At 50.9% G+C, this 25,026-nt stretch overlaps 1 protein-coding gene across 1 annotated transcript in view; it reads left to right on the top strand.

Moving 5' to 3' along the window:
* The window catches only part of UBE2QL1 (ubiquitin conjugating enzyme E2 QL1), a 57,321-nt gene extending 47,113 nt beyond the window's left edge, over nt 1–10,208 (top strand). The window contains exon 2 of the mRNA XM_070774876.1: nt 8,879–10,208. Within this exon, the coding sequence (XP_070630977.1) occupies nt 8,879–9,010 (132 nt within the window). The 3' untranslated portion in view covers nt 9,011–10,208. The remainder of the gene's footprint in view (nt 1–8,878) is intronic.
* The last annotated feature ends 14,818 nt before the right edge of the window (nt 10,209–25,026 follow it).

Here is a 25,026-nt window from a genome sequence, read left to right as displayed (position 1 = left end):
CACAGGGACAGGACGCGGGGCGGTGGGGAGCTGAGCCTCTGTGTCCTCGGACATGCTGGCTGCCGGGAGGGAGCCCCCCAGGTCGGGCAAAGCCCTTTCCCGGCGGGCTCTGCGTGTCCCACGGGCCCAGCCACGGGGCCATCTCCCTTGGTCCCATGCCCTCCCAGGCCCACTGGTCCTCACCTGGTGGTCTGCGGGAAGCAGCTGTGCCTGGTGGAGGTTCAGCCGGTCAGTGGAAGCCCATTGACCAGCCCTGACCACCACGCTGAAGTGGAGCGTTGTCTGGAGGTGTAATGAGATGCAGTGTGTGAAAGCGGCCCCAGCACTGCAGCACAGGAGCTGACATGAGCCGGACATGGAGCGGATGCCTTTGCACTTGTGGACAGGGGCCACACGGGCAATCAGGGGCTTTCATGCTGTCAAAACCCAACACCTGGCAGTCCAGTGGTTAGGACTCCGTGCTTTCTTTGCTAAGGGCTCAGGTTCAATTCCTGCTCCGGGAGCTAAGATCCTGCAAGCCATGCGGTCCAGCCAAAGGGAAATTTTTTCCAGCCAAAGGAACCATTTCCAGCACCAGCTCGTTACCTGCTCAGGTGGCCACATGGCACGTGCCCACAGCATCATTCTGCCCCCTCACTGCCTGCCCTTCTGAGCCCCTCTGCTCCCCCTCCCCTGCCTTGGCTGGTGCTGGGTGGGGTCCCTGACGAGCGGTGGGCTCCCCCTGTAAACTGACCATCCTCCAAGTCCAGGTATGAGGCCTGAGGCTTCCCTCCAGGTGACTCCTGGGTTCCAGTCAGCTCAGGAACCCTCACATTTCTCTCCCTGCAGTTTAAACAGCATCACTGTAGCCGCACACGTACACACGTGCACATACAAGCACACATGTGAGCGTTTGTGTACATACATGCATATGTACGCACATGTACACGTGCACACGCAGCATACACACACACAGACATTCTCAGACCCATGGTCAAGGCTGCGGAACCAGCTCGGCATGTTTCCAGCCACATCAGCCTCTCCCTGATGCCTCAGTGGACCACATCCAGCAGGAGTGCCTTCCTCGCTGGTCAGCGGTTTCAGAGTCGCCCTTTGATTTGGGAAAGCATTGCTCTGAAGTGGTCTCGTTCACTGCAGAGTCTTATCTGTCCTCTAGAACTTGTAAGCCGACCTGCTTTGAATGGCAGAGCTTCAAAGAGAGGTGAGATCACTGCTGTCTTTCCAAGCGGACCTCCTTCCAAATCCGCATGTTCCTGTATTTTCCTCAAGCAGAGCACAGGTCTGGTCTAAGTGCCTCCTCCACGTGCGGCGTCCTCGAGAGAGTCTACACTGAGCACTACACACACTTGAAACCCACATCGGGGGAGGGTGGGGTGTGCGAGTGCTTTTAGACTAACAGTCACACGTTCTAAGACTTTAAAAACAAATTACAGCCGCTCTGTAATTCAACACACGAAATGAGTGAAGGAGCCTCAAAACTTTGCATGAAGAGTCTGTAAGTTCCTACTAGTTTTAAAGGAGCAAAGCTTGTAATTCATGGGCAAGTGAACCATGAAAATGTCATGAAAGTATGTTTGCAAAGAAGAAAAATAGAAGAAAATCTAATCAAGTGAGAAATGTCAAATGAATATGTTTATGTCAACCAGTTAAAATGATGTTACTGAAAGGGCTAGGAAAGCAGCCCTACAAATACAAAATACTGGACTTGCCTGAAGATGTTTTTGTGACCGGATAAGCCATCATAATATCCACACATTTTTTTTCCAGGAGAGCAGAACGAAACTAACTTTGCCAAAGAATAGGGATAAGATCGTCTGTGATGATTTCAAAGATGAAAACCCACATTTATTGTGTTCATCCTGTGCCTGGCACTGAGCTGAGCATCCTACACCTGTTAATACATTGCTGCTGCTGCTGCTGCTGCTAAGTCGCTTCAGTCACGTCCGACTCTGTGCGACCCCATAGATGGCAGCCCACCAGAAAGTCCCTATAAAACCTCAGTGGCATATAGTACTGTTATTATGCTTATTTTCCAGGTGAGGAAGTTGCACTTCAGAGAGGTTAATTAACACATCCAAGGTCACACAGCCAGGAGGTATCGGAGCAGGGCTTTGAGGCCAGGTGTATTGAATTCTTCACCCCCGCCCACCGAGCGCGCACGCGCACACACACACACACACACACACACACACACCCTAGCTTCACCAAGTGTCTTCCCATCCTTTTCTGAATCCAGCCATGTCTTTCAACCTCCACTTTGGGGTCCCTTATCCTCACCCACCTGGCAAACACTTTCCACCCGTATTTCAAGGCTCAGTTCAAGTGTCTTCAGACATGGAAATCTTTCTGAACCCACAGACAATGAACCCTACCTCTTCTCCTTCCCTCTCCCCAAGGTAGACCCCACCCTCCCTGCTGAGCTATAAGTTCCATGAGGATCAGAAGCGTTTCCAATTTAGAAAACCCTGCAGTCCCAGTTGCAGGAGGAAATGGCAACCCACTCCCGTATTCTTGCCTGGAGAATCCCATGGACAGAGGAGCCTGGCAGGTTACATTCCACAGGATCACAAAGAGTCAGACACGACTGAAGCGACTTGGCACGCATGCATGCAGTCCCAGTAACCAGCCCAGTTCGTAACTCCGGGAGGACCTGGGGCAACCATTTGCTGAATGAATGGAGATGGACCGTCTCCCCCTTGCTCGGGGCCATCTTTATTCCATACACCGGTGGCTCTCGTTCGGGGGTGATTCTATCTCTCAGGAGACATCTGGCGACATCTGGAGACGCTTCGGATGTCATAGCTCATGTAGTCCCGCTAGCATCTCCACAGACGCTGCTGAACATCCTCCTGTGCACGGGACACCCCCCAGCAAAGACTCACCCAGCCCGCGTTGTCAGTTAGTGCTGGGGCTGAGGAACCCTGACGTTCCCCCTCCTGTCTCAGCACCGACAACACACTTCAGTTCTCTCCCCTCGATGAATCTTAGGCCCTGCCGCAGGGGCCGCAGTCCCTGTCTTTCTACACCCAGGATTCAACATACTAAGTGAGCGAATGAATGAACGAGAGATGAGTAGGAGACAGAGACAGACTGAAGTCCAGCGTGCACACTGCGGGTAGCAGAAGCCGCAGCAGACCCGGCGGCTGGTGCCAGGACGTGAGGCTGGGGCCACTCGTTAGCTCTGTGGATGTGTTCTCATGTGGTTCATTGTGATTGACACACACCCCCCCAAAACAAAAAAATCCGTGAGCAAAATAGAAAGATCAAACCAAGCACCCACGAATGGCTGTGTTTGGCAGATGCAGCCCCAGGGAACTGGGTGTGTATGAGCACTGCTTGGTGTCAATATTACAGCGAGATTTTGAGCTTTTTAAGGTGATTGGGGCAGAACCCTATGGTTATGTATAACTGTACATTTACAATCTGGAGCAAGGTTGATGGTCATCAAAAGAGAGAGGGTACTTTTCTGAGCTCTTAGTGAGAGCACAGAGCTATCATGTAGGCTGAGTAAACTCTCAGATCAGGTCCTTTAGCATTAAAGTGGAGGTGTTTTAGGGAAAAACAAGAGTTATTTGAAGGGAAATCTCCAGGAAAGACTGTCTGAGTATTAGGTACATGGAAACGGATAGAGAAACCATCAGGTTAGGAAAATAAGAAAACCTGTTCTTAATTCGTTGTATACACCTTAAAACTCTCAACATGTTTTGAAATTCAGTATCTTATCTGAAGTTTGTAGTGCTGCTGTAAAGTGGGTCTTGTCCCTGATTTATAGAGGGACGTACAGAGGGTCCAGAGAAGGCAATGGCACCCCACTCCAGTACGCTGGCCTGGAAAATCCCATGGGCAGAGGAGCCTGGTAGGCTGCAGTCCATGGGGTCGCTGAGGGTCGGACACGACTGAGCGACCTCACTTTCACTTTTCACTTTCCTGCATTGGAGAAGGAAGTGGCAACCCACTGCAGTGTTCTTGCCTGGAGAGTCCCAGGGACGGAGGAGCCTGGTGGGCTGCCATCTCTGGGGTCGCACAGAGTTGGACACGACTGAAGCAACTTAGCAGCAGCAGCAGTACAGAGGATCAGGGAGAAGGAAATGGCAACCCATTCCAGTCTTCTTGCCTGGGAAGTCCCGTGGATGGGAGCCTGGTGGGCTACAGGCCATGGGGTCGCACAGAGTTGGACACGCCTGAAGCGACGAAGCACGCACACACAGAGGATCAGAGAAGTTAGGCTGCAGTTTTCCCCAGAGTCCAGACTCCAGGAGACTGCTCCCTGGAAGGAAGAATGGGAGACGCAGCATCACCAAGTGTTAAAGAAACACAAAGCAAAACCACAGTGAGGGGTCACCTCACACTGGTCACAGTGGCCACCATGAAAGCGTCTACAAACAAATGCTGGAGAGGGTGTGGGGAAAAGCGAGCCCTCAGACACTGCTGGTGGGAATGCAAACCGGCGCAGCCACGATGGAGCAGTGTGAGTGAGTGAGTGAAGGTCAGTCATATCCAGCTCTTTTTGACCCCGTGGGCTACATATGCAGTCCATGGGATTCTCCAGGCCAGAATACTGGAGTGGGTAGCCCCTTCTCCAGGGGATGTTCCCGAGCTAAGGATCAAACCCAGGTGTTCCACATTGCAGGTGGATTCTTTACTGTCTGAGCCACCAGGGAAGCCCATGGCGCAATAAGGAGGTTCCTTAAAAAACTGAGCTACCATATGATCTAGCGATTTCATTCCTGGGCATATGTCTGGAGCAAACTCTAATTCAAAAACCCTTTAATCCATGCACCCCCATGTTCATAGCAGCACTGTTCACAATAGCCAAGACATGGAGACAACCTAAGTCTCCATGCACAGATGAGTGAATAAAGGAGGTTATATACATTAATATATGTGCATGCGTGCATGCTAAGGCACTTCACTCGTGTCCGACTCTTTGCAACCCCATGGACTGTAGCCCACCAGGCTCCTCCATCCATGGAATTTTCCAGGCAAGAATACTGGAGTGGGGTGCCATTCCTTCTTCCAGGGGTTCTTCCCAACCCAGGGACTGAACCCATGTCTCTTGCGTCTCCTGCTTTGGCAGGTGGGCTCTTTACCACTAGCGCCACCTGGGAAGCCCAGTGTATGCACATATATTACTATATACATAGAGTGTATATATATATATATATACAGTGGGATATTCCTCACCATAAAAATGAATGAAATATTGCCATTTGTAGCCACATAGACGGACCTAGAGATTACCATGCTAAATGGAGTCAGAAACAGAAAGACAAATACTAACACCATATAATATCATTCATATGTGGAATCTGAAAAAGGTGATACAAATGAGCTTATTTCCAAAACAGAAACTCACAGACACAGGAAACAAACTTGTGGTTACCAAAGCAGAGGAGGGATAAAATTAAGAATATGGGATTTACATAAACATGCTACTGTATATAAAATACATAATAAACACAAACCTACTGCATAGCACAGGGAACTGTACTCAATATCTTGTAATAATATAAAATGGAAAAAATATATGTCCATAACGCATGTACTCAGAGAACTAATATAAATGTGTGTGCACATGTATATGTGTGTGTGCATGTATAACTGAATCACTTTGCGTACACATGAAACTCGTACAGCGTTGTTAATCGGCTATACTTCAATTAAAAACTAAAGAAGTTCCCTGGCAGTCTAGTGGTTAGGATTCATTGCTGTCACTGCCTTGGCCTGGGTTCAATCCCTCGTTGGAAAACTAAGATCCCACAAGCCACATGGCATTGTCAAAAAAATTAAAAAAAAAAAGAATAGGAGTTGGTTCAACGTCCGAGTGGCCTGGACCATCAAGAGGCCCGAGGTGGAGAGGGTGCCCCTGACCTTCCAGGCGCAGTGGGCTCCTCAAGGACATTTCAGCAAGCGTAGCTCAGCCACCCTGGTTTTCAAGCCCAGTGTGTTACTGGGCGATGCTTAGGTAGCCAATCAGAGGAGGACAGGCGGTCTATGCAGCAATATCTGTTAGCTGCAAACTCGGCCGTAAGACACGAGGCGAGAGGGGAGGTGCTGGAGGCCAGCTGAGCTCAGTGGAGATGCCGAGACCCCGGCTGCCACACACGCACTCTGTCTCCCACGGACCCTGTCTCCCAGCTGCTGAATTGACTGGGTGCTGGTGTTTTATGTTCATCATTCTTCTCGGGGAGAAGAGGCCACAAAAACTGGTCTGTTCGTTTGGGGTTTTGTCTGTTGTTTTCTGCAACAATTGGGACTTTCACAAAGAATGAGCCAAGTGTACGTTCATGCCAAGAGCACAGGAATACTCCAAGGTTATTGTGAGCTGGTGTTTGTCTGGCTGCCGTTAGTTCAGAATTCTCAAGTCATACCATAAATTTTCAGTATCATAGAAAAGAATGATAGATATGGTTAGAACTTGTGGTGTTTTATGCAAAAGAAATTAGCTCTTGATACCTGCTCCCACTTATGTAGAAATTGATACTGACATCCCTGCAAAGGTACATTTGCCTGTGTTTAATGAAATAATTCTGGACTTTGATCTTGGCTCACACAGTGATGATTATAAATGTCTTAGCTGCTCGTGGTCCCTTTGTATCTAGTATAACTACATCCCATAAGCAAAGCAAGAGGACACGGGGAGTTTCTAGAAGTCAGTACATGGTGGTTTCCTGTCTTCTTTTCCCGTTTTCCTTCACCGTTTAGCAGCTTATTTGACATGGCTGTTGTTCTTCAGTCACCCAGTCGTGTCTGAGTCTTTTGACTCCATGGACAGCAGCACGCCAGGCTTCCCTGTCTTTCAGCATCTCCTGGAGTTTGCTCAGACTCATGTCTATTGAGGCGGTGATGCCATCCAACCATCTCATCCTCTTTTGCCCCTTTCTCCTCTTGCCTTCAGTCTTTCCCAGAATCAGGGTCTTTTCCATTGAGTCAGCATCAGGTGGGCAAGGTTGAGCTTCAGTATCAGCCCTTCCGATGAATAGTCAGGGTTGATTTCCTTTAGCAGGAGATCAACTGCTTTGATCTCCTATTTGATGTGGACCAAACAGCTAATCGGAGAAAGCAATGGCAACCCACTCCAGGACTCTCCATGGGTTCGCAAGGAGTTGGACACGACTGAATGGCTTCACTTCATTCGCTTCATACTTTATCACTGGAGAAGGAAACGGCAACCCACTGCAGTATTCTTGCCTGGAGAATCCCAGGGACAGAGGAGCCTGGCGGGCCATGGTCCATGGGGTCGCAGAGAGTCGGACACGACTGAAGTGACTGAGTATGGGCACAAAGTAGCTAATTAGAAGAGCTGGTCTTGCCCTTGACTGGCAGGGGGAAAAGTTCAGCCAGAGAGATGGCCAGAGGAGACAGAGCGAAACAGGGGCTCCAGTGGCCGACTCCTCGGCTAGGCGTGGCTCTGAGTCTCCCCTGTTGGAAAGACAGCACGTGTTGAAAAGGAACTAGAAGCCCTGAATTTAAATGTGCGACACAGCCTCCCATTCTCACTTCGTGGGGATCAGTGCCGTTTCCCCCGTGGATTCAGATGTCTACCCAGGGGACTTGTCAGTGGTTCATCAGAGCTCGGATGGGGGATCTCACGCACCCAGCCGCACAGACCTGGGGGCTGCCTCTTCGGGGGGCAGGTATGCGGTGAGGCCCTGGGGATGAGCCTGGTTCCCGTCCGGGTCCCTTTGCACGGGTGGTGCATGCCCGTGTTGTGCGTCATGTGTCAGGAATGCAGAGAGCCTTCCCAGGGCGCATCATTGGTGAGTGTTCACTAGTGGGTGCAACTGCGGGCGTTTGCGTCCCACCTACGAAACGTGTGTATGAGATGCTTGGGATGAGAAGCGGATCTGCCAGGACAGGCGAGCGAAGGGAGGTCGGGCGCAAGGACATGTGCCCGAGAGGCTCAGACAGCGTTTCTGCTGATGGGCTATCACGTGGGGACTGGCCCAGCCAGGGGCAGTAAGAACAGCAACAGCTCATCTGACAGGGAGTCCGGCCCCGCCCCGCTCCTGTGGTCCTTCGTCCGCCCATCCCCACCACCACCAAGTTAAACCTCCCTCCCCAGGGCTCCCCGAGGGGTGTGATGGCCTGAGTCACAGCCACTCAGTGGGGTCTCCTGGTTCCTTCTCATGGTCTAGAGTCTGTGGCCAGGCCGAGATGAGCCAGACCCTCTGTTCACTGCAGCCCCACGTGCTCCGTCCTTCAGACCACGGCCTGCCCGGGCACTGAGAGCTGGGCAAACCTCTCCCTTGCTCCCCACCCCCAGGGACTGTGTAGGGGAAGCGCTGGCCTCACCTGAACCTCTCCCTGGGAACACTCAGGGCCAGGCTTCTGCCTTCCTGTCTATGGCCCCTCTGTCTTCTCAGGAGCTTGTTCCCTCGCAGCATGAAATACAAGAAAGTCGCTTATTGCTCCTGAGCTTGAATGTGAAAAGTCAGAGTGTTCAAGTGTGCGTGTGTGTGTGAATGTATAAATACACAGATTATACGTAAATGCGTTATCTCTAAGTTGTAATTAAAGGCACCCTGAGGTGGGAGGGAAGAGAAGTTAGAATAGCATTTCGCCTCCAGGGCGACGCGCTGCGTTCTGCATGGATGCTCTTTTGATAAAGCTGGTCCTCCCAGAGACCGCCTGCCAGCATCCAAGGATGAGCGCCTTCCAAGGACGCCAGCAGCACGTGTGTCTCTCCCTCCCCCAAAAGCTTGCCTGCCGCTGGATTACTGCATCCGTTTGATACCAAATCCATGATGTTCCCTATCTCTCCTTTCACCACGGACTTCAGAAATCCCCGCCTCTGTGAGTGTTCTTTACAAAGAGGGCGGTAATCGGGATCACTGCTGGGCTCTAACCTGCTTTTCATCTTTTCCCTCTCACCCAGGGGCGGATCTGTAGGAAAGCTGGCAAGTCGAAAAAGTCCTTCAGTCGCAAGGAAGCCGAGGCCACCTTTAAGAGTTTGGTGAAGACTCATGAAAAGTACGGCTGGGTCACCCCGCCCGTGTCTGACGGCTGATGTTCGCGCCGTGCACTAGACGCTTAAGCTGCCTCTCCACACACACACACACCTGACATCTCCTCTCCACGCTGAGCACCCTTCATCCTTTTTATAACTCCAGCCTTCGGAACGGAATCCTGAATGCCAAGGAGACGCCTAAGTTATTTATGATCAGATGTGTTTACAGAGAGAAGGACGGGGAGCCAACGCTGTTCGGGATTAGGTTTCGATGATAAATGAATGATCATCTCTAGGTCACTTTAGATTACACGTCGAGATGGTGACGTTCCCCTGCCCGCCTGCCCTCCCCGCCCCCACCCCATCATTGGGCCTCTAGCTTCTCCTCCTGACAGCAGCTCCACAGAGCAGCCAGGAAGCTCAGCTCCCCTCACTGGACCCATTGACACGCCCCTAGGAACGCCGTGCCCCATCCAGTCCCCGTACGCTGTGCCCCTGTCTCCTTCTCTCCCCAGCAGGTCAACATCGTAACTTGAAGACACATCTTTCTGTGGCCCCGTGTCATGACATGTAGACCTCGTTTGTGCTCTATGACCGCTGGTTCATGAGAACAAAAAAAATTTAATATGGCCAAGTTCTCGGGATGGAAAACAGCAACCGCCCTCTTGGCTAGACCGTGCTCCCAAGGCCGATGCCGACGCATGTGCGGTCCGCAGCTCAGCCCACGCCCGTGGGTGAAGGCGGGGTGCTGTGGCCACAACCGGGCAGCTGGGTGCAGACGCCGGGGTGGGGGGCGCTCAGGTCGGGTTGCGGACGGGGTCTCTTCCGACATCCTCAGACGCTCCTACGACGTTCGTGTTCCTGTCTCCTCTCTGCTGGTCGACCCACCGCCGAAAGCAAAAGACAGTGTGCCATCCGCTGAAGCCACCTGACCCGTGTCCTGTGTGCGCATGGCGGGGAATGCCAGAACTGCCTTCGGAGGCCCGGTGACGGTAGGACAATTTGCATGGCCCAGTAGTCACTCGTGTGTCCCCGAGGCCGCGATGCGTGAGCACCCTCGCTCGGATATAAACTCCTGTTACTTAATCTCCCCACAATTTCAGTTTTCTCTTCTGTTAAGTTACTTAGACCTTTCCAAGAAGTTCCATGAAATGAGGAAACCACTGTTTCTTATAATATGCGGAAAAGAGGTAAAATGTTCATTCCAAGTGGAAAAATCTTATTGGACACATTTTAAATAAAATCACGCATACCTGAATCTGGTCGTTGTGGGCTCTTCTTCCACTGAAAGTATTTGTTTTCGGGCTTTCCAGGTGGCGCTAGTGGTAAGGAATCCACCTGCCAATGCAGGAGACGCCAGAGGCACAGGTTCGATTCCTGGGTTCATAGTTAAGATACTGCACGTGCCAGGAAGGCATTCCTGCCATAAGTTGCAGGAAAGGAGTCTCAGGAACCAATGGTCTTTTCAAAAATCCAGTGGATTGGAACGGTCCCCAGAAGCAGCCAGAAAGACAATAGGACACTGGCTGGAAGGACTGATGGGTTATTTGGCCGAACCCGGATGCTGCCAGTCCCAGTTTAGCATCGTGAAGGAAGAGGAAGCGTCTCTGCTCACTATATTAGATCCTTCAGGCAGTTTCGGGTACTTGGCGTCCCACACACCTGTCCCAGGAGGTCAGAGCTCTCAGACACCAAACCTTAACGCCGAGGGCCAGCTCCCCCAGTAGGGTTTGGCCTTACCCGAATCCACTCTTTATTGCTACTTTAATTATTTTAACCATGTTCTTATGGCCCCGGATACACATGCAGTTCTGTGCAGCTAAGATGCTTGACTTCTTGTTCAAGTTCCCTCTGAGTAAATGTAGTCATGAAATTCGATGACAATGAACTTAAGGTATCCGTTCACCTGATCCTCCACGGCAGAATTCTCCGTCCTGGAAACGTGACATCCAGCCTCCGGTCCCTGGGCCCCTGGGCTCCAGTCTATAATGGAATCACACGTGGGAGAGTGAGGGCCTAGGACAGAAGCACTGGTCAGGGAGAGCACCTCGGTTTCTTTCTTTCCAGAAGTCCTCTCTTCCAATTGTAAAATAAAAGTAACTTTCTACTAGGAACGTAGGTACATATTTGACCCAAACCTGGGTCACTTGAGTGCTGCTCATTAACTGATGGAACAGCTTGGCCACAGTTGGTTCAGGGGCGGCCAGGTGGTGGGCAAGGTGACTGCCAACGGCAACGGGGAGGGAGACCATTGGCTTGGCTCCATTCCAACCTGTACCTCCTAGACTTCCTGTGCGTGGCGTTTCCATTAGGTTTGTTAGAAACCGGAAGTGATAGAAGAAATACCTCTTTGTTTAAAAAAAAATGCTAGTCTTCACTTAAATTGGGAAGACTTTTTTATTTTAAAAAGCAGCAGGGAATAATTTAAAACTCAACTATTGCTTTGACTCTTAGAAGCAAGAATTCCCCTTTCTGGGGGCTGGAGGGAAACATGGCAGAGTTGGCCAAACAGCAGAGGCCGGAGGGGATGTTCCGTGATGACCCTGCGTGTGGGTCCTTCCTGCCCTCTCGGTCGGTCTGGCAGGGCTCATGTTCTCACGCAGGCCAAGAAGCCCATCGCTCTGCAGGTGGACAGCAGGGAGGAATCAGACGGGCCAGCACGTGTTCAAGGCCTGTCATCTCCACACCCCCGCTCACAGACAGGAACTTGAATCCAGCCGGTGCCCACAGAACCAAGGGAGGAAAAATGCAAACCACCATGCGCCTCCTTTCCAGCCAGCACTTTTCCTGGACTGACTGCCCGAGCCCCTGGGTGTCCCCTCCACAGCAGGCCAGGGGCTGTGCGTGGGACCTGCGTATAGCTTACGGTCTTTCCAAAGATCAAGAACGACTGCTGCTTAGGAAGTTCCTCGGCTTCTGTGGTGTCTCAGATGGTAAAGAATCTGTCTGCCATGCAGGAGACCCAGATTCAATTCCCGGGTCAGGAAGAACCCCCTGAAAAATGGAATGGCCACCCACTCCAGTATTCCTGCCTTGAGAATCCATCCCATGGACAGAGGAGCCTGCTGGGTTACAGTCCATGGGGTCACAAAGAGCCAGATGTGACTGAGTGACTAACACTTTTACTTTCAGTAAGTTCTCTGTGATCAGTAAAGTTCCACACACTCACACAGAGTCTCTGGAAGACTAACAATTTCTAAAATTCATTACTCAGAAAAAAAAACAACAGGGTTTAGACCTCAATTTTTCAGCCCCCAACTTCTTTCCATTTATCATAATTCAACCTTATTTCATGAGAAGAAACTTGGGCCTCATGAAAAAGGCCCGGTACAGAAAGACAAACGCCCGCAGTGTCTGTGTGACTGGCGAGGCACATCAGCTGTTTGAGCCTCAGTTCCCTGGGCTGCAGCTTCCCTCATAGCTCTGTCATAGGGTTGGGAAGATACCCTGGAGAAGGCGTAGGCTACCCACTCCAGTATTCTTGGGCTTCCCTGGTGGCTCAGCTGGTAAAGAACCCGCCTGCAGTGCGGGAGACCTGGGTTTGATCCCTGGGTTGGGAAGATCCCCTGGAGAAGGGAAAGGCTACCCACGCCAGTATTCTGGCCTGGAGAATTCCAGGGACAGAGGAGCCTGGTGGGCTACAGTCCATGGGGTCTCAAAGAGTCGGACAGAACTGAGTGATTTGACACAACCTTATTCCATGAGAGGGAACTTTGGCCTCATGAAAAAACCCGATACACAAACGCCCGCAGTGTCTGTGTGACTGGCGAGTCACACCACCTGTTTGAGCCTCAGTTTTCTGGGCTGTAACCTCCTACCAGGTTGGCATGAGAATGGACGTGAACAATGGAAAATGCTTGGGAAGCAAAAAACTGTCATGTGAACTTGAAGTGTCATTTTTAGAGTAAGAGGAAATGTATATTACAATGCACTTGGATGTGGGCTCAGATTGAGCCGTTACAGTGGCTCGAATGCAGTCAGCTTGAAATCCTGCGCTGGCTTTCTGTCCTCAGCCCCTTCCTTTAAGTCAGTCAAGCACATTCAGTGAGCATCTCTGCACCCACTCAGATACAGGGAAAGTAGAAGTTAAAGACGCGGCTCCTTCCTGGAGGACTTCAGCAGACAAGAATAGCACACAGACAGCTAAATTGCATTGCAGCAGTTGTGGCTCAGAGTGTTCCTGGCCGATCACCAGGGAAGATTTCGGAATGAGTCAGCTTTGAGCTATGGCTGGGAAGAGGGAAGGCCAGGATGGGGCAGGGTCTCCATCCACACTGGCCCAGGATGGGGCACTGGGCAGCCGCTTGTCCCTTCTCCCTGCAGGGACCCTGTCTGCGGATCTGATTTCTGGAGGCAGGACAGCCTATTGGCCTCTGGGGCTGCCCTCTTCCCTAACAACTGGATTCCCATGTTTCATCTGAACCCTCCCAAAAGCATGCAGAATTTTCGCAGAATGTGCTTGCTAGAGAAGCAGAGCTGATCCCAACTGCAGTGAGGGCGGATCCACTGAATCTAGGAGGAACTTAAGTCTAACTTGATACACCCTACTGTGGAGGCACCAAGCCCACCGTGGCTTTTCCAAGTCAACTACAGAGGTGACACCGAGGCCACTGTCTTGGTGGTGCTTTCTGATCATCCATGGTGCTTCCCACAGACCATTCGGCAGTTCATGCGACCCGCATCCCAGTGCATGCCTTTTATTTCACTGTTGGGTCCAAAGAGCCACAGACCTTCCAGAGCTGGGTGGAAATCACCCAAAGTCATCCACTCTGCGTTGAAAGCAAGTTGCTGAGAAAGACAGTTTGTACTCCCTCCTGTTTTGGGAAGCCATGGTGAGGGGCTTGGAGCTCAGTCCACGTGGCCACAGAACTTTTCTTCCCCTCCCAAGACGTTAAAATAATAGACAGCTTCACTCCTTAACTTTCAGCTGTGACACTATGGTCTGACTCATCTGTTTGATTTTTGCCACCTCCAGTTTACATAGTATTGAGTATCCCTGGATCCCAGGGCCCATCTGACCTGTAAGATATGACCAGCCAATGAACTGGGACAGCCAAACACACACTGTTGTCATCAGGGCCGGCAGTAAGCACTGTCAGCTCGGCTCCAGAAGAAACACAGGCACCCAGTGTGCCGGCCAAAGACACATAATCAAGGCAGAATGTTTAAAGAGAACGCAGATTCGAAAGTACCAGTGTTTATCACCAGGTCGTAATAGGGCTAAGTAAATAGGAGAGCCGACGGGGGTGGGGGAGGCGGCTCCAAGGTCCTCCTCGCGGGTCAGGAAGGCAGTATGTGGTGAGGAGATAAACGCTGTAGCCCTTCTCACTGCAGACTCACCACTATTTCCTGCCGAGCTCCAACAAGGAGGCGCTTCCCTGTTTCTTCTGCTGGAGGTAAATTAAGACACACAATCACTCCGTACGTCTAGGTCTTGGGAATCACTCCTGGTGATACTCCTTGAGCTAAACTAGAGCTGCTGTGGCCCAAAGTGCTGGGTTTCATATCCTGCTCGTCCTTTTTACTGACGACATTTTATCTCTTGAACACTGTCGCTATGGTGACCACGGTAGAATGCCATCTACAGCTGTGGGCTCTTGGACGCTTTCAGACTATTACCACGATGCACGCTGAGGCTTCACTGCATACTTCTTCCAAGGTTGTCCTAGTCTGGGATCCGCAAATGCGAGAGGGGAAATTGCGTGTGCCATAAAATAAATAGGAAAGAAATGTTGACTGTTAGAAGAGGTCGAATGCCCGAGTCCCATAGTCTAGAGGCAAGGTCCTAAGAGGGAACATCGTGATTCTGAAAAGACTCCAACATCAGTAAACGTCTCTCCGTGGAACGTCTGCTGCACCCTTACACGCTGTGTGTCCACGTTTGCCTGGACTCCTCTGAACTTCCACGGACCTTGTCCTCTGTGGGCCGCTGTGGGAAGCCCTGTCGTGTAGTGTCCGCTGGTTCTTTTGTGCTTTATTTGTGGTTTGCCAAATGGAAATTCTGAAGCATGTCTCAGGTATTCTCCATAAAAATCGATGAAATGTGAACCAAACCTAAGCATTGGTGTGATTTACATTTCTCCTTCAGTTGCCATATGCATTATAAACAGGTTTGCCAAAGATCCCCATTGAAGTTTCTCAACATAACTGACATTGTGTGCTTGGCACAATAGTGCGCCTAAACTAACACCAAAGCACAGAGACACTTCTCTAGAAAACTCTTATGGAGTGGTAATTCCGGAAAGTGACCGTTTTCATGTAACACGAGCTCACTTTTGGGGCTTCCCTGGTGGCTCAGTTTTGTGACGAATCTGCCTGTCACTGCAGGAGACACAGGAGATGATCCACGGATTGGGAAGACGCCCTGGAGGAGGAAATGGCAACCCATTCCAGTGTTCTTGCTTGGAAAACCCCAAGGACAGAAGAGTCTGGTGGGCTACAGGCCGCAGGGTCACAAAGAGTCGAACAACTGAGCCACTGAGCTCACGAGCTCACTTTATTTAAAAGATACTTCAGCCAACTTTTCACACCAATATATAAGTTGGCTTTTAGTTTTAAACTGTTTATCAGAGAAGCTTCTCAGCCCTGGTGTCAGTATTTGAGACTGTTTCCCAATCAAGAGCACATTTTTCTTTAAAAAAAAAAAATCTCTAAATGTGATTTGGTATTAACAGGCGAAGGCTTTGGAATTAAACAGCCTTGAATCCCCTCTACCTCCCATCACATGTGACTAAGGAATTTAGCCTCCCAGACGTGGTCTCCACTTTCTGAATGAAAGTTAGGAAGTGACCATTTTACAGTGGAGTTTGCTGCGACAAGACCAGCACTAAGCAGGGAGCAGGGCGCCCCCTCCCTGGCACGCAACTGGCACTCAGAGCATTTGGGGGAAATAACAATGAGACTGACCTGCAATGGTCAAGCCGACAGCTTGACTTGGCTGTTAGAATCTACTTTAAGCTGTTCATTTCCTTCCAGGTGAACTCACACCCTTTCCCGTGAGCAAAGGCAGGGAAGGTCCTCCATCAGCCGGGCGTTGGCTCTGCCTTTCTCTCGGGCGATGGAGAGGGACGTGGGTCCACTCCTGCACTCTTCCCTGAGCGTATCCAAGTCCAGCTGGTGGGGAGTTGACGCGGTGGCCTGGGTAGCCTGTGTCCGGGGACATTTCTTCCTTAAGGCAAAAGTTAAGGCCCAGCGGGACTGCAGCTGACCCCTAACCTAAGACGCGTGATCCACGTCTGTGCCCGGACGGATCAAGACTACGTAAGATTCACGCCCTGGGCCTCTGCTGTGTCTGTCACTTAGGTGTTTATCTTGAGTTCTATTTCCATGCTAGAATAACTGCTTCCTGTTAATGAAAACAAGTTACTTTTACTTAAACACAAGGATAAAGTAGAGATATGGAAGTAGATGTGTACACCATCTGTTTGCAAAAATGAAGTTTAAATAAACTGTGTTTAGTCTGCTCAGCCTCCAAGTGTAGGGACTGTGTATAATCCGGCAGGGATTGGTCCTTATAGAAGCAACAGGGTCAGAACACGGTGAGTTTTGAAAGCAAAGCATATTTTGTTGTTTAAATTTATCCCAGAGAAGTTTGGTAAAGATTTTTCTTTCGAGTCATGAAAGGTTTTTTAATAAGTATTTTGAAGATTGTTGTTGTTCGGTCACTAAGTCCTGTCGGACTCTTCACGACCCCATGGACTGCAGCACACCAGGCTCCGCTGTCCTCCACTATCTCCCAGAGTTTGCTCAAATTCCTGCCCATTAAATTGGTGATGCCATCCAACCATCTCATCCTCTGTCAAATCCAATCACGTAACTGTAAGCAACATGAATGAACCTTCCCATAGGGAACTATTCCTTTTTTTTTGTTTTCTTCCTGTTCATCCACATTGGCAACATTTTTAATTTCTTGAAGACCTTTTAGAACTACTTTCTCACGTCATCTCCATGAGCAGCGTTTTGAGGTGGACTCGTGAGCAGTACCATGCTGAGGTTGAAGATAGAAAGCAGGGGTTGAAAGCTTCACTGATTTTTCTAATCTGATTTCACTTAAACGTGGTCAGTTATTGCCCTGTGTCACTTAAGCTTTACATTATGTAGATCCTAAAATGCCTTTTAAATCTCTAACTTCAAAGGATACTTCTAGCTACAACGGTCCAAAGTCTACCAATTTTAAATAATACAGATAATTTTGCAGATAATCTCTTACAAATAATCTCTTCTAGGACCTGGAGGCTCCCAGGGTCTCCCTTCTCACCTGCTGGGGGATTGTGTCCTCTGTCCATCATCCTCAGAGCCCTGGACTTCAACAGCATCCAGGGTCCACCTTTCCCACATTCAAATGGCAGGAATAGAAACCATTCTTAGCAAGCTGATCGTATGGAGCTTGCTCAAATTTACTCCAGAAAGTTAGTGTTGGAAATAAAAGCAAAGGCTCTGACTTCAAATCTTCATGCCAAGTGTTTATTTAATAAACGAACTGGAAAGGGCCTCAGCGGTCACTGGAAATGAATGACCCGGTCATTTAATTTGGTTCAGTCTGCCCCAAGGGAAGTCCTCAGCCTAGAGCCTGTTCCCATCACATGGGGGTTTTGAAACTAGTCTGTCCCAGTGACTTCTCATAATGAAAGGACTCTGCAACATAAGAAGTGTAACCTAAAGACCTCACTTTTCAGAAGGATGTTTCTTAGCCATAGAAAAAAAGTGAAGTCGCTCAGTCATATCCAACTCTCTGTGACCCCATGGACTGTAGCCTAACAGGCTCCTCCGTCCATGGGATTTTCCAAGTAAGAATACTGGAGTGGGTTGCCATTTCCTTCTCCAGGGGATCTTCCTGACCCAGGGTTCGAACCCGGGTCTCCCGCATTGCAGGCAGAGGCTTTACCATCTGAGCCACCAGTGAAGCTCATTTTAAATTAAATTCAGAGTCCACGGTTCTCATCCAATACATTAAGAAGCTGGGACCAGAGGTGGGAGCCTGGTTATTCTGGTCATGTTTTCCTAGATGTAAAGATATATCTGGTGCTTCCCTGGTGGCTCAGACGGTAAAAAGTATGCCTGCAATGTGGGAGACCCAGGTTCTATCCCTGGGTCAGGAAGATTCCCTGGAGAAGGAAATGACAACCCACTCTAGTATTCTTGTCTGGAGAATCCCATGGACTGAGGAGCCTGGCAGCTACAGTCCGTGGGGTCACAGAGTAGGACACGACTGAGCAGCTAACACTTCCATCTACACGAGCGCTTGTGTTTGATGCATCTGTTGTCTTGGAACATAAAGAATACGTAGATACACCAATAGGCACATAAAATGTAAATAATAGTTTCCCGGCTGCCACAACAGGTCATCACAAGCTGGGTGGATCCAAACAGCAGCAGAATGTATGCTCTAACAGCTCTAGAAGCCAGAAGCCCAAGATCACGGAGCTGGCAAGACCATACTTCCCATCACTGGTCTGGGAAGGTTCCCCTTGCCTCTTCCAGCCTCTGGTGGTTCCTGGGGTCCCCCGGCCGTGGCTACATCTTGCCAATCTCTGCCTCGATCTGTGCCAAAAAGCCCGCTCTGCCTCTTCTTTTCAGGGCACTTGTCATTTTGGGGGGACACACCTAAGTAATCCAGGATGATCTCATCTCAAGATCTTTAATCACACCTGCGAAGACTTTTTCCAATAAGGTTGGGACGTGGAAGTAGCTTGTGGTAAGCGGCAGGTATCAACTCGCCCCAGGTGTCACTGCCAGTGATGCTGAAACTGGCACGCCCTCCATGTCCTGGCCTGGCCTGCCCTTGACTCTGGGGCCGAGCCCCCCACTGCTGAGTCTGCAGGTCACGCCATCCAGAGAGCAGCTCCCCCACCACCCACCTTCCGCACCAGAAGCCTGAGCAGGGGTCCCTCTTCTCAGTATCCTGGCCCCGGCGTGGAGGGCGGTGGGAGGGATGGGGGGGCCTGAAGCTTCTCCAAGGAGAAGAGGAAGCAGGAGGAAGCCCACCATGGGTCCACTGGATCTGAGGATCTGCAGAAGGTACCTCGGGTCCGCACGTCTCATTAAGAAACCTACCCCCAATTGATTCCCTCGGACAAGTGAGTCACAGCTTCCTAAGGACACCTTTCCCCTTGAGCTGGATTCTCCCCTCTCAGACTCACTCTACGTACTGAACACCTGCGGGCAGCTGAGAGCTGAGTCACCAGCCCACAGCACCCGTTCTGCTGTGGGGTCCGCAGACGCCTCCCCGAAGCCCTGACTCCCCACCCTCCGCCCTCCTGGATGTGAACAGACACGTGTCTTCTGGGACCACAGCACACGCAGCAGAGAAACGGGAGGTATCTCTTCTCCAGGAAGAAGCGCCCCCAGCCCTGTAAATTCATTACCAACAGCTGTCAGGAAATACCGCCGCCCTCAGGGAAGCGACCCGGCCTAGAGCCACAGAGAAAAGCCCGTGCCCTCCTCTGAGCTTCTCTTGGCCACCTTGGGCATCCCTCCGCTCTCTCCACTGGCTGAAGGTTAAGACTGCTCCCAGACGAGTCATTGTGGGATTTGCCCCCAGCATGAAACTGGAAAAGTAAAAGTGTTAGTCATTCAGTCATGTCCAACACCTTTCGACCCCACGGACTATATGTAGCTCACCAGGCTCCTCTGTCCATGAAATTCTCCAGGCAAGAATACTGGAGTGGGTCGCCATTCATTTCTCAAAGGGATCTTCAAAACCCAGGGATTGAACCCGGAGACCAAGGAGACCCAGGTTCGATCCCTGGATTGGGAAGATCCCCTGGAGAAGGGAATGGCAACCCACTCCAGTATTCTTGCCTGGAGAATTCCATGGACGTAGGAGCCTGGGTGGCTACAGTCCATGGGGTCAGGAAGAGTCGGACAGGACTGAGCGACTTTCTTTCTCCTACATCGCAGGCGGATTCTTTACCCTCTGAGACACCAGGGGAGCCCTGCACAGAATTGCCCTGTGTTAGTTATCCACCCCCCACCCGCTGCCACAGTGCAGCCCCCGCTTGGCTCCGTCTGCCAGGCGCAAAGCGGATGCTCTAAGGTCTGCTGATGGGTTAACAGAAAGAGAGAGCCTTTTAACTGGAGGGAGGTGGGGGCCAGGGCCCGGACACAGAGAGGCTCAGTGTCGCCCCTTTCTCGGCCGCCGGCTTCGGAACGCCGTGTTCAAACGTGCGGGTGGTTCCGGGCCTTGCTGATCACTTTTTTCTTTCCGAAGCTCATCCAGGCTGGAACTCAATGAGACACCGAGTGGTACACACGTAATAATCAATCTGCCCTCGGATCAGAGTCTCTGCAGGGGTAAGTTGGACCTGGTTCTGACCGTTTCCACCAGAACCGATGACCCTGGAGACCAGGCCTGCTCAGAGCCCTGGGGGAGGGTGTGTTGCTACAAAGGATTCGGCGGGTCGGCTAGTGAGATGAGACTGAAGGAGAAATTGGCCCTTCCAATTCCAAACCGAAAACAGAAGACTGCATTTCTCAACCACAAATAGCACATCAACCAGCCAAAGAGGCAGGACCTGTTCAGAAATATCCGTCTACAGTTGACCCTGTAATTTACTTTCTTTGTCGTAGGAAGAGATATATATATTTTTTTTCCCGAAGCTTCCTTCCCTTCCCCATAATTATGAATGTTGGATGGAACTAGGAGATGTACCAATAAAAGATTCCTGTCCTGCCCAGAGGCCTGGTCAGGGTCCCCGTTTCAGCAGGCCCAACAGGACCATTAGAACAAAGAGGCCTCGGCAGGGGGACTTCGTGGGCCAGAGGCAGAGAGTTCACACAGATGGGCCCAGACTGCCCACTTGGGCTCCCTAACATGCTATTGGTGTGGGTTCTTTTTCTTCTTATTCTTTTTTTCCATTTTGGTAGAGAGGAAAAGCCATATATTCCCTACAGTTTTTTACTTTAAAAAAATATATATGAGAAGGCAGGAATGAAAAGGGAAATTCGTGGTCAGAGTGAGTCCCTGTGAACAAGAAGCGTGGGGCAGAAATAAAAATATTTAAAGTGCTATGGCTAAGGCATAGCATTGGCCTTCCTTGGTGGCTCAGTGGTAAAGAATCCACCTGCAGTGCAGGAGATGCGAGTTCGATTGTTAGGTTGGGAAGATCCCCTGGAGAAGGAAATGGCAACCCACTCCAGTATTCTTGCCTAGAGAATCCCATGGACAGAGCAACCTGGCAGGCTACAGTCCATGGGGTCACAAAAGAGGCGGACATGACTTAGCGACTAAAGAACAACAGAGCAGCGGTGAAGCTGGGATTCTTCTTGCTCAGAAAGGACTTGATTTCCCCACAGCCCCAGGGCCCAGCCACCCACCCACCCCGGCCTGCAGATGCCCTGGGCCTCTCAGCAGGACCCTCACGTCACCAGACCACCCTGGGAGTGAGGGTCTCCAAAGAGCCTCCCTGCCTACTCAGGTAGCATCCCAGAATCAGGAGCAGTGGGAGAGGCCATCACAGGAAGGGAGCGGTGAGTGAACCCTGCCTCCAGGCTCCCCCGGAACGTTCCAGAAACAGCAGGCGGCAATTGCAGAGCACAGGGTTTAAGCCAGGCTGGCCACCACCGCTCTTGTTCTCCAGGGACCAGCATGATCAGCCTGAAATGGACGCCACGGTCTCCTCTCCCCATGTGGAAATGTGTCCAGGGGCGCAGCAGAGGCCAGCACAGGGCCTCTGGTTCTGGGGTAACTTTCCCCAATGTTACCCCAGACGCTCACCCCAGGCTGCTTTCCTTCTCACAGTGTCTGTGGGCAGGATTACAGAACCCGGAGTGGGCACCTGTCTCCCCCAGTAGATTTAAAGAGTTACTGAAAGCAGGGTCTGGCTGCTCAGAGCTCAAAAGCCGATAAACAGGCCAGGTTGATGGAAGGGAAAACTTGCTTTATTTCAGATGCCGGCAACTGGCAGGTGGGGGGCGGTGGGGAGGGCAGACTTCTGTCCAAAGGCTGAGCCCCCACCCCAAACAATCAGAAGTGACAGACAGAAACAGCACAGTCTGCTCTGACGGTCATCTTAAAATTGGCCGTCAGTGGTCTGACCAGCGTCATCTTGATGGTTTTAGGTACAGTTAATCTTCAGGTTCAGGGTCAGTTTATTTCCATTTCTTCAAGGCCAGTTCTCAAAATTATGGCAGCTTATGTCGAGGCTAAGTCTGGGCTCATGTAGTTAACTCCTTCCACCTGGTGGAGTTTTCGGCATAAGACAGCTCACAGGATATGGCTCAGAATGTTATCTACAGCCCTTGAGAAAGAGCTAAGTGTCCTTGACTGTGCTTAATGACTACAGTATTATCATTTGGTCTCCTTTGACCGTTTTATTTTGTTTCTGCATGTTGTCAAGTCTCTGATTAAACTTACTCTTTGGCTGAAGTTTTTTCACAGATAAAAGTCAGGCTGAGGGCCTGGAGGGCAGGGGCAAGGACCCACTCTGTTTCAAAACCACTGGACCCTGTCCCCCAAGAGTGTTTCTCGCCGGTGAGATGTCCACCTGATGGGAGACGCCCACCCGTGGCACGTCCACATTAGTGAGTCTTTCTCCATCCCGATGCCAGAATGCGACTGGGACACCTAGAAGCTTGGCAGAACCGTGCCCCGAGAATCACCTCTGCAAATATCTCCCCCAGCTGACAAGTTGGCCAGCGGCTGGGTGAGCTATGGCTGGAATGCTTATGAGGTTTGCAGACAGCTGGAGTCTGGAGGGAGCACCACTTCCACACGTCACAGGAAGAAGGCTCACAGGCAAAGCCAGGAAGCTGGAGTGCTGGCCCGAGCAAGCGAGGTGAAACTAACCCCACAGCACCGTAAAATCCTGGATCCGGGCTCAACGGATGGAGGCTGAGAGGCCATCTCGGTAATCCACGGAAGAGGAGGACCTGGGGTGGAGCAGGGTGACGCGCTTGCCGCCAGCAGCGCTCATGCAGGCGGCCTCCTTTAGATCTGGTCCACGGCTGGGGACAGCCACTGTGTGGGCGATGCTGGGACCACAAGAAGCGACATGATTCTAATTCCAGATTGGCGTTTCTCTGCTTGACAAAGTCTGGGAGAAGTGAAAACTGGGAAAGTCCTCCCGTTCCAATGGACCTGTGAAGCCTGCGTTTCGTAAATGCTGCTTAAATTGGGTTCATGCTTAGACTTCCCAGGCGGCTCAGACGGTAAAAGCATCTGCCTGCAATGCAGGAGACCAGGGCTTAATCCCTGGGCTGGGAAGATCCCCTGGAGAAGGAAATGGCAACTCACTCCAGTATTCTTGCCTGGAGAATCCCATGGACAGAGGACCCTGGCAAGCTACAGTTCATGGGGTCACAAAGAGTCGGACACAGCTGAGTGACTTCACTTTCTTTCACTTTGGTTAATGTTTAAGTGCATAGTGTGGGACTTCCTTGGTGCCCCAGTGGTTAAGAATCTGCCTTGCAATGCAAGGGACACAGGTTCAATCCCTGGTCTGGAAAGATCCCACATGCCTCGTAGCAGGTAAGACCATGCACCACAACTGCTGAGCCCAAGCTCTGGAGTCCATGCTCTGCAACAGGAGGAGCCACTGCAGTGAGAAGCCTGTGCACAGCCACTAAAGGCTAGCCTCCGCTGTCGGCACCTACAGAGAGTCCCCACGCAGCAGTCAAGACCCAGCATTGCCACAAGTAAATAGATAAATGCACAGTGAACATACAAGAAAGTAAGGACGGTTCTCAGAAGAAACAAATAAGGCGGAACCCCAAGTCCAGCCAGAGACGTGAACAGAGTGAGCCTTGAGGCCAGAGGCTGAGCCTGGACCCTCAGTGGTTCCTGTCCCCAGGGGTGTCCATTTGTCTGGATATGTGGGGACAGGACAGGAGCTCTTAGTGAGATGCCCCCATACTTCGAAGACACTCAAGGACTCAGCTCCAGTTACAGGTGAAGGAGGAAAGCTTGTTTAATTTTGTAAACATTACCATTGCTGGGTATGGATGTGAGAGTTGGACTATAAAGAAAGCTGAGCACTGAAGAATTGATGCTATTGAACTGTGGTGTTGGAGAAGACTCCTCAGAGTCCCTTGGACTGCAAAGAGATCCAACCAGTCCATCCTAAAGGAGATCAGTCCTGGGTGTTCACTGGAAGGACTCATGTTGAAGCTGAAACCCCAATACTTTGGCCGCCTGATGTGAAGAGCTGACTCATTTGAAAAGACCCTGATGCTGGGAAAGATTGAAGGCAAGAGGGGAAGGGGACGACAGAGGATGATATGGTTGGATGGCATCACCGACTCACTGGACATGAGTTTGAGTCAAGTCCAGGAGTTGGTGATGGACAGGGAGGTCTGGCGTGCTATGGTCCATGGGGTCGCAGAGTCAGACACAACTGAGCAACTGAACTGAACCGAACTGAACTGTTACTGGTTTAGTGACATATAGTAACAGCCTACAACAGAAAGCAAATAAAAGATGATTTTACTAAAAACAAAAAACATATCTTGAGCCTTAGGGAGATTCCATTCCCTTAGGCCCCTTCTGCAGCCGTCATCCATTCCTGGGATTTTGAAAGGCCTCAAGTCCTGGCCATGTTAGGGCCAGAAAGTACAAAGATCAGGAAATGCCTGTTTTTGAACCCTTTGCTCCTAGGGCTTGCATTCTACACCCTTCTCTTAAATTTGGTGAGAAAGTCAGTATAGACGGGATTGAGGAAGAGAGAGTCTGCATAGGATGGTGGCAAACAGGCCGGTGTGGGTTCTAGGAGACACGGTGGAAGGCAGGTTGTTTGTTACGGGACCTGCGGGATTCTCCAGTCAAGCGAGCGTTTAGGATCTCCCAGCAAGGCAGGCATTATGGAGTCAATATTGGGGCAGCATTTGCCAAACTGCACGACAACTGGGAGCAACAGGCCAGGCGGCAGGGACTCGCCCTGGACACAAGAGATGAGCTTGGCTCCTGCAGTGGGGAGATGGAAGAGTCCATAGGTCCTGGACACACAGCATCCTGGTACCTCCGTCACAAACGAACCAGTGTTTTAACTAAGAACCACACCTGCCCTTTTCTTGAAATGTAAATTGGACCAGACCATCCAAGCAGGTTTGCAATTAGGTCAGCCCCTCTTCTGGGGGTCCCA

The sequence above is a fragment of the Bos indicus genome, chromosome 20, assembly GCF_029378745.1.
Source record: "Bos indicus isolate NIAB-ARS_2022 breed Sahiwal x Tharparkar chromosome 20, NIAB-ARS_B.indTharparkar_mat_pri_1.0, whole genome shotgun sequence".
NCBI lineage: Eukaryota > Metazoa > Chordata > Mammalia > Artiodactyla > Bovidae > Bos > Bos indicus.
Note: the sequence above shows the minus strand (reverse complement) of the source record. Positions and strands in the feature narration are given on the sequence as shown.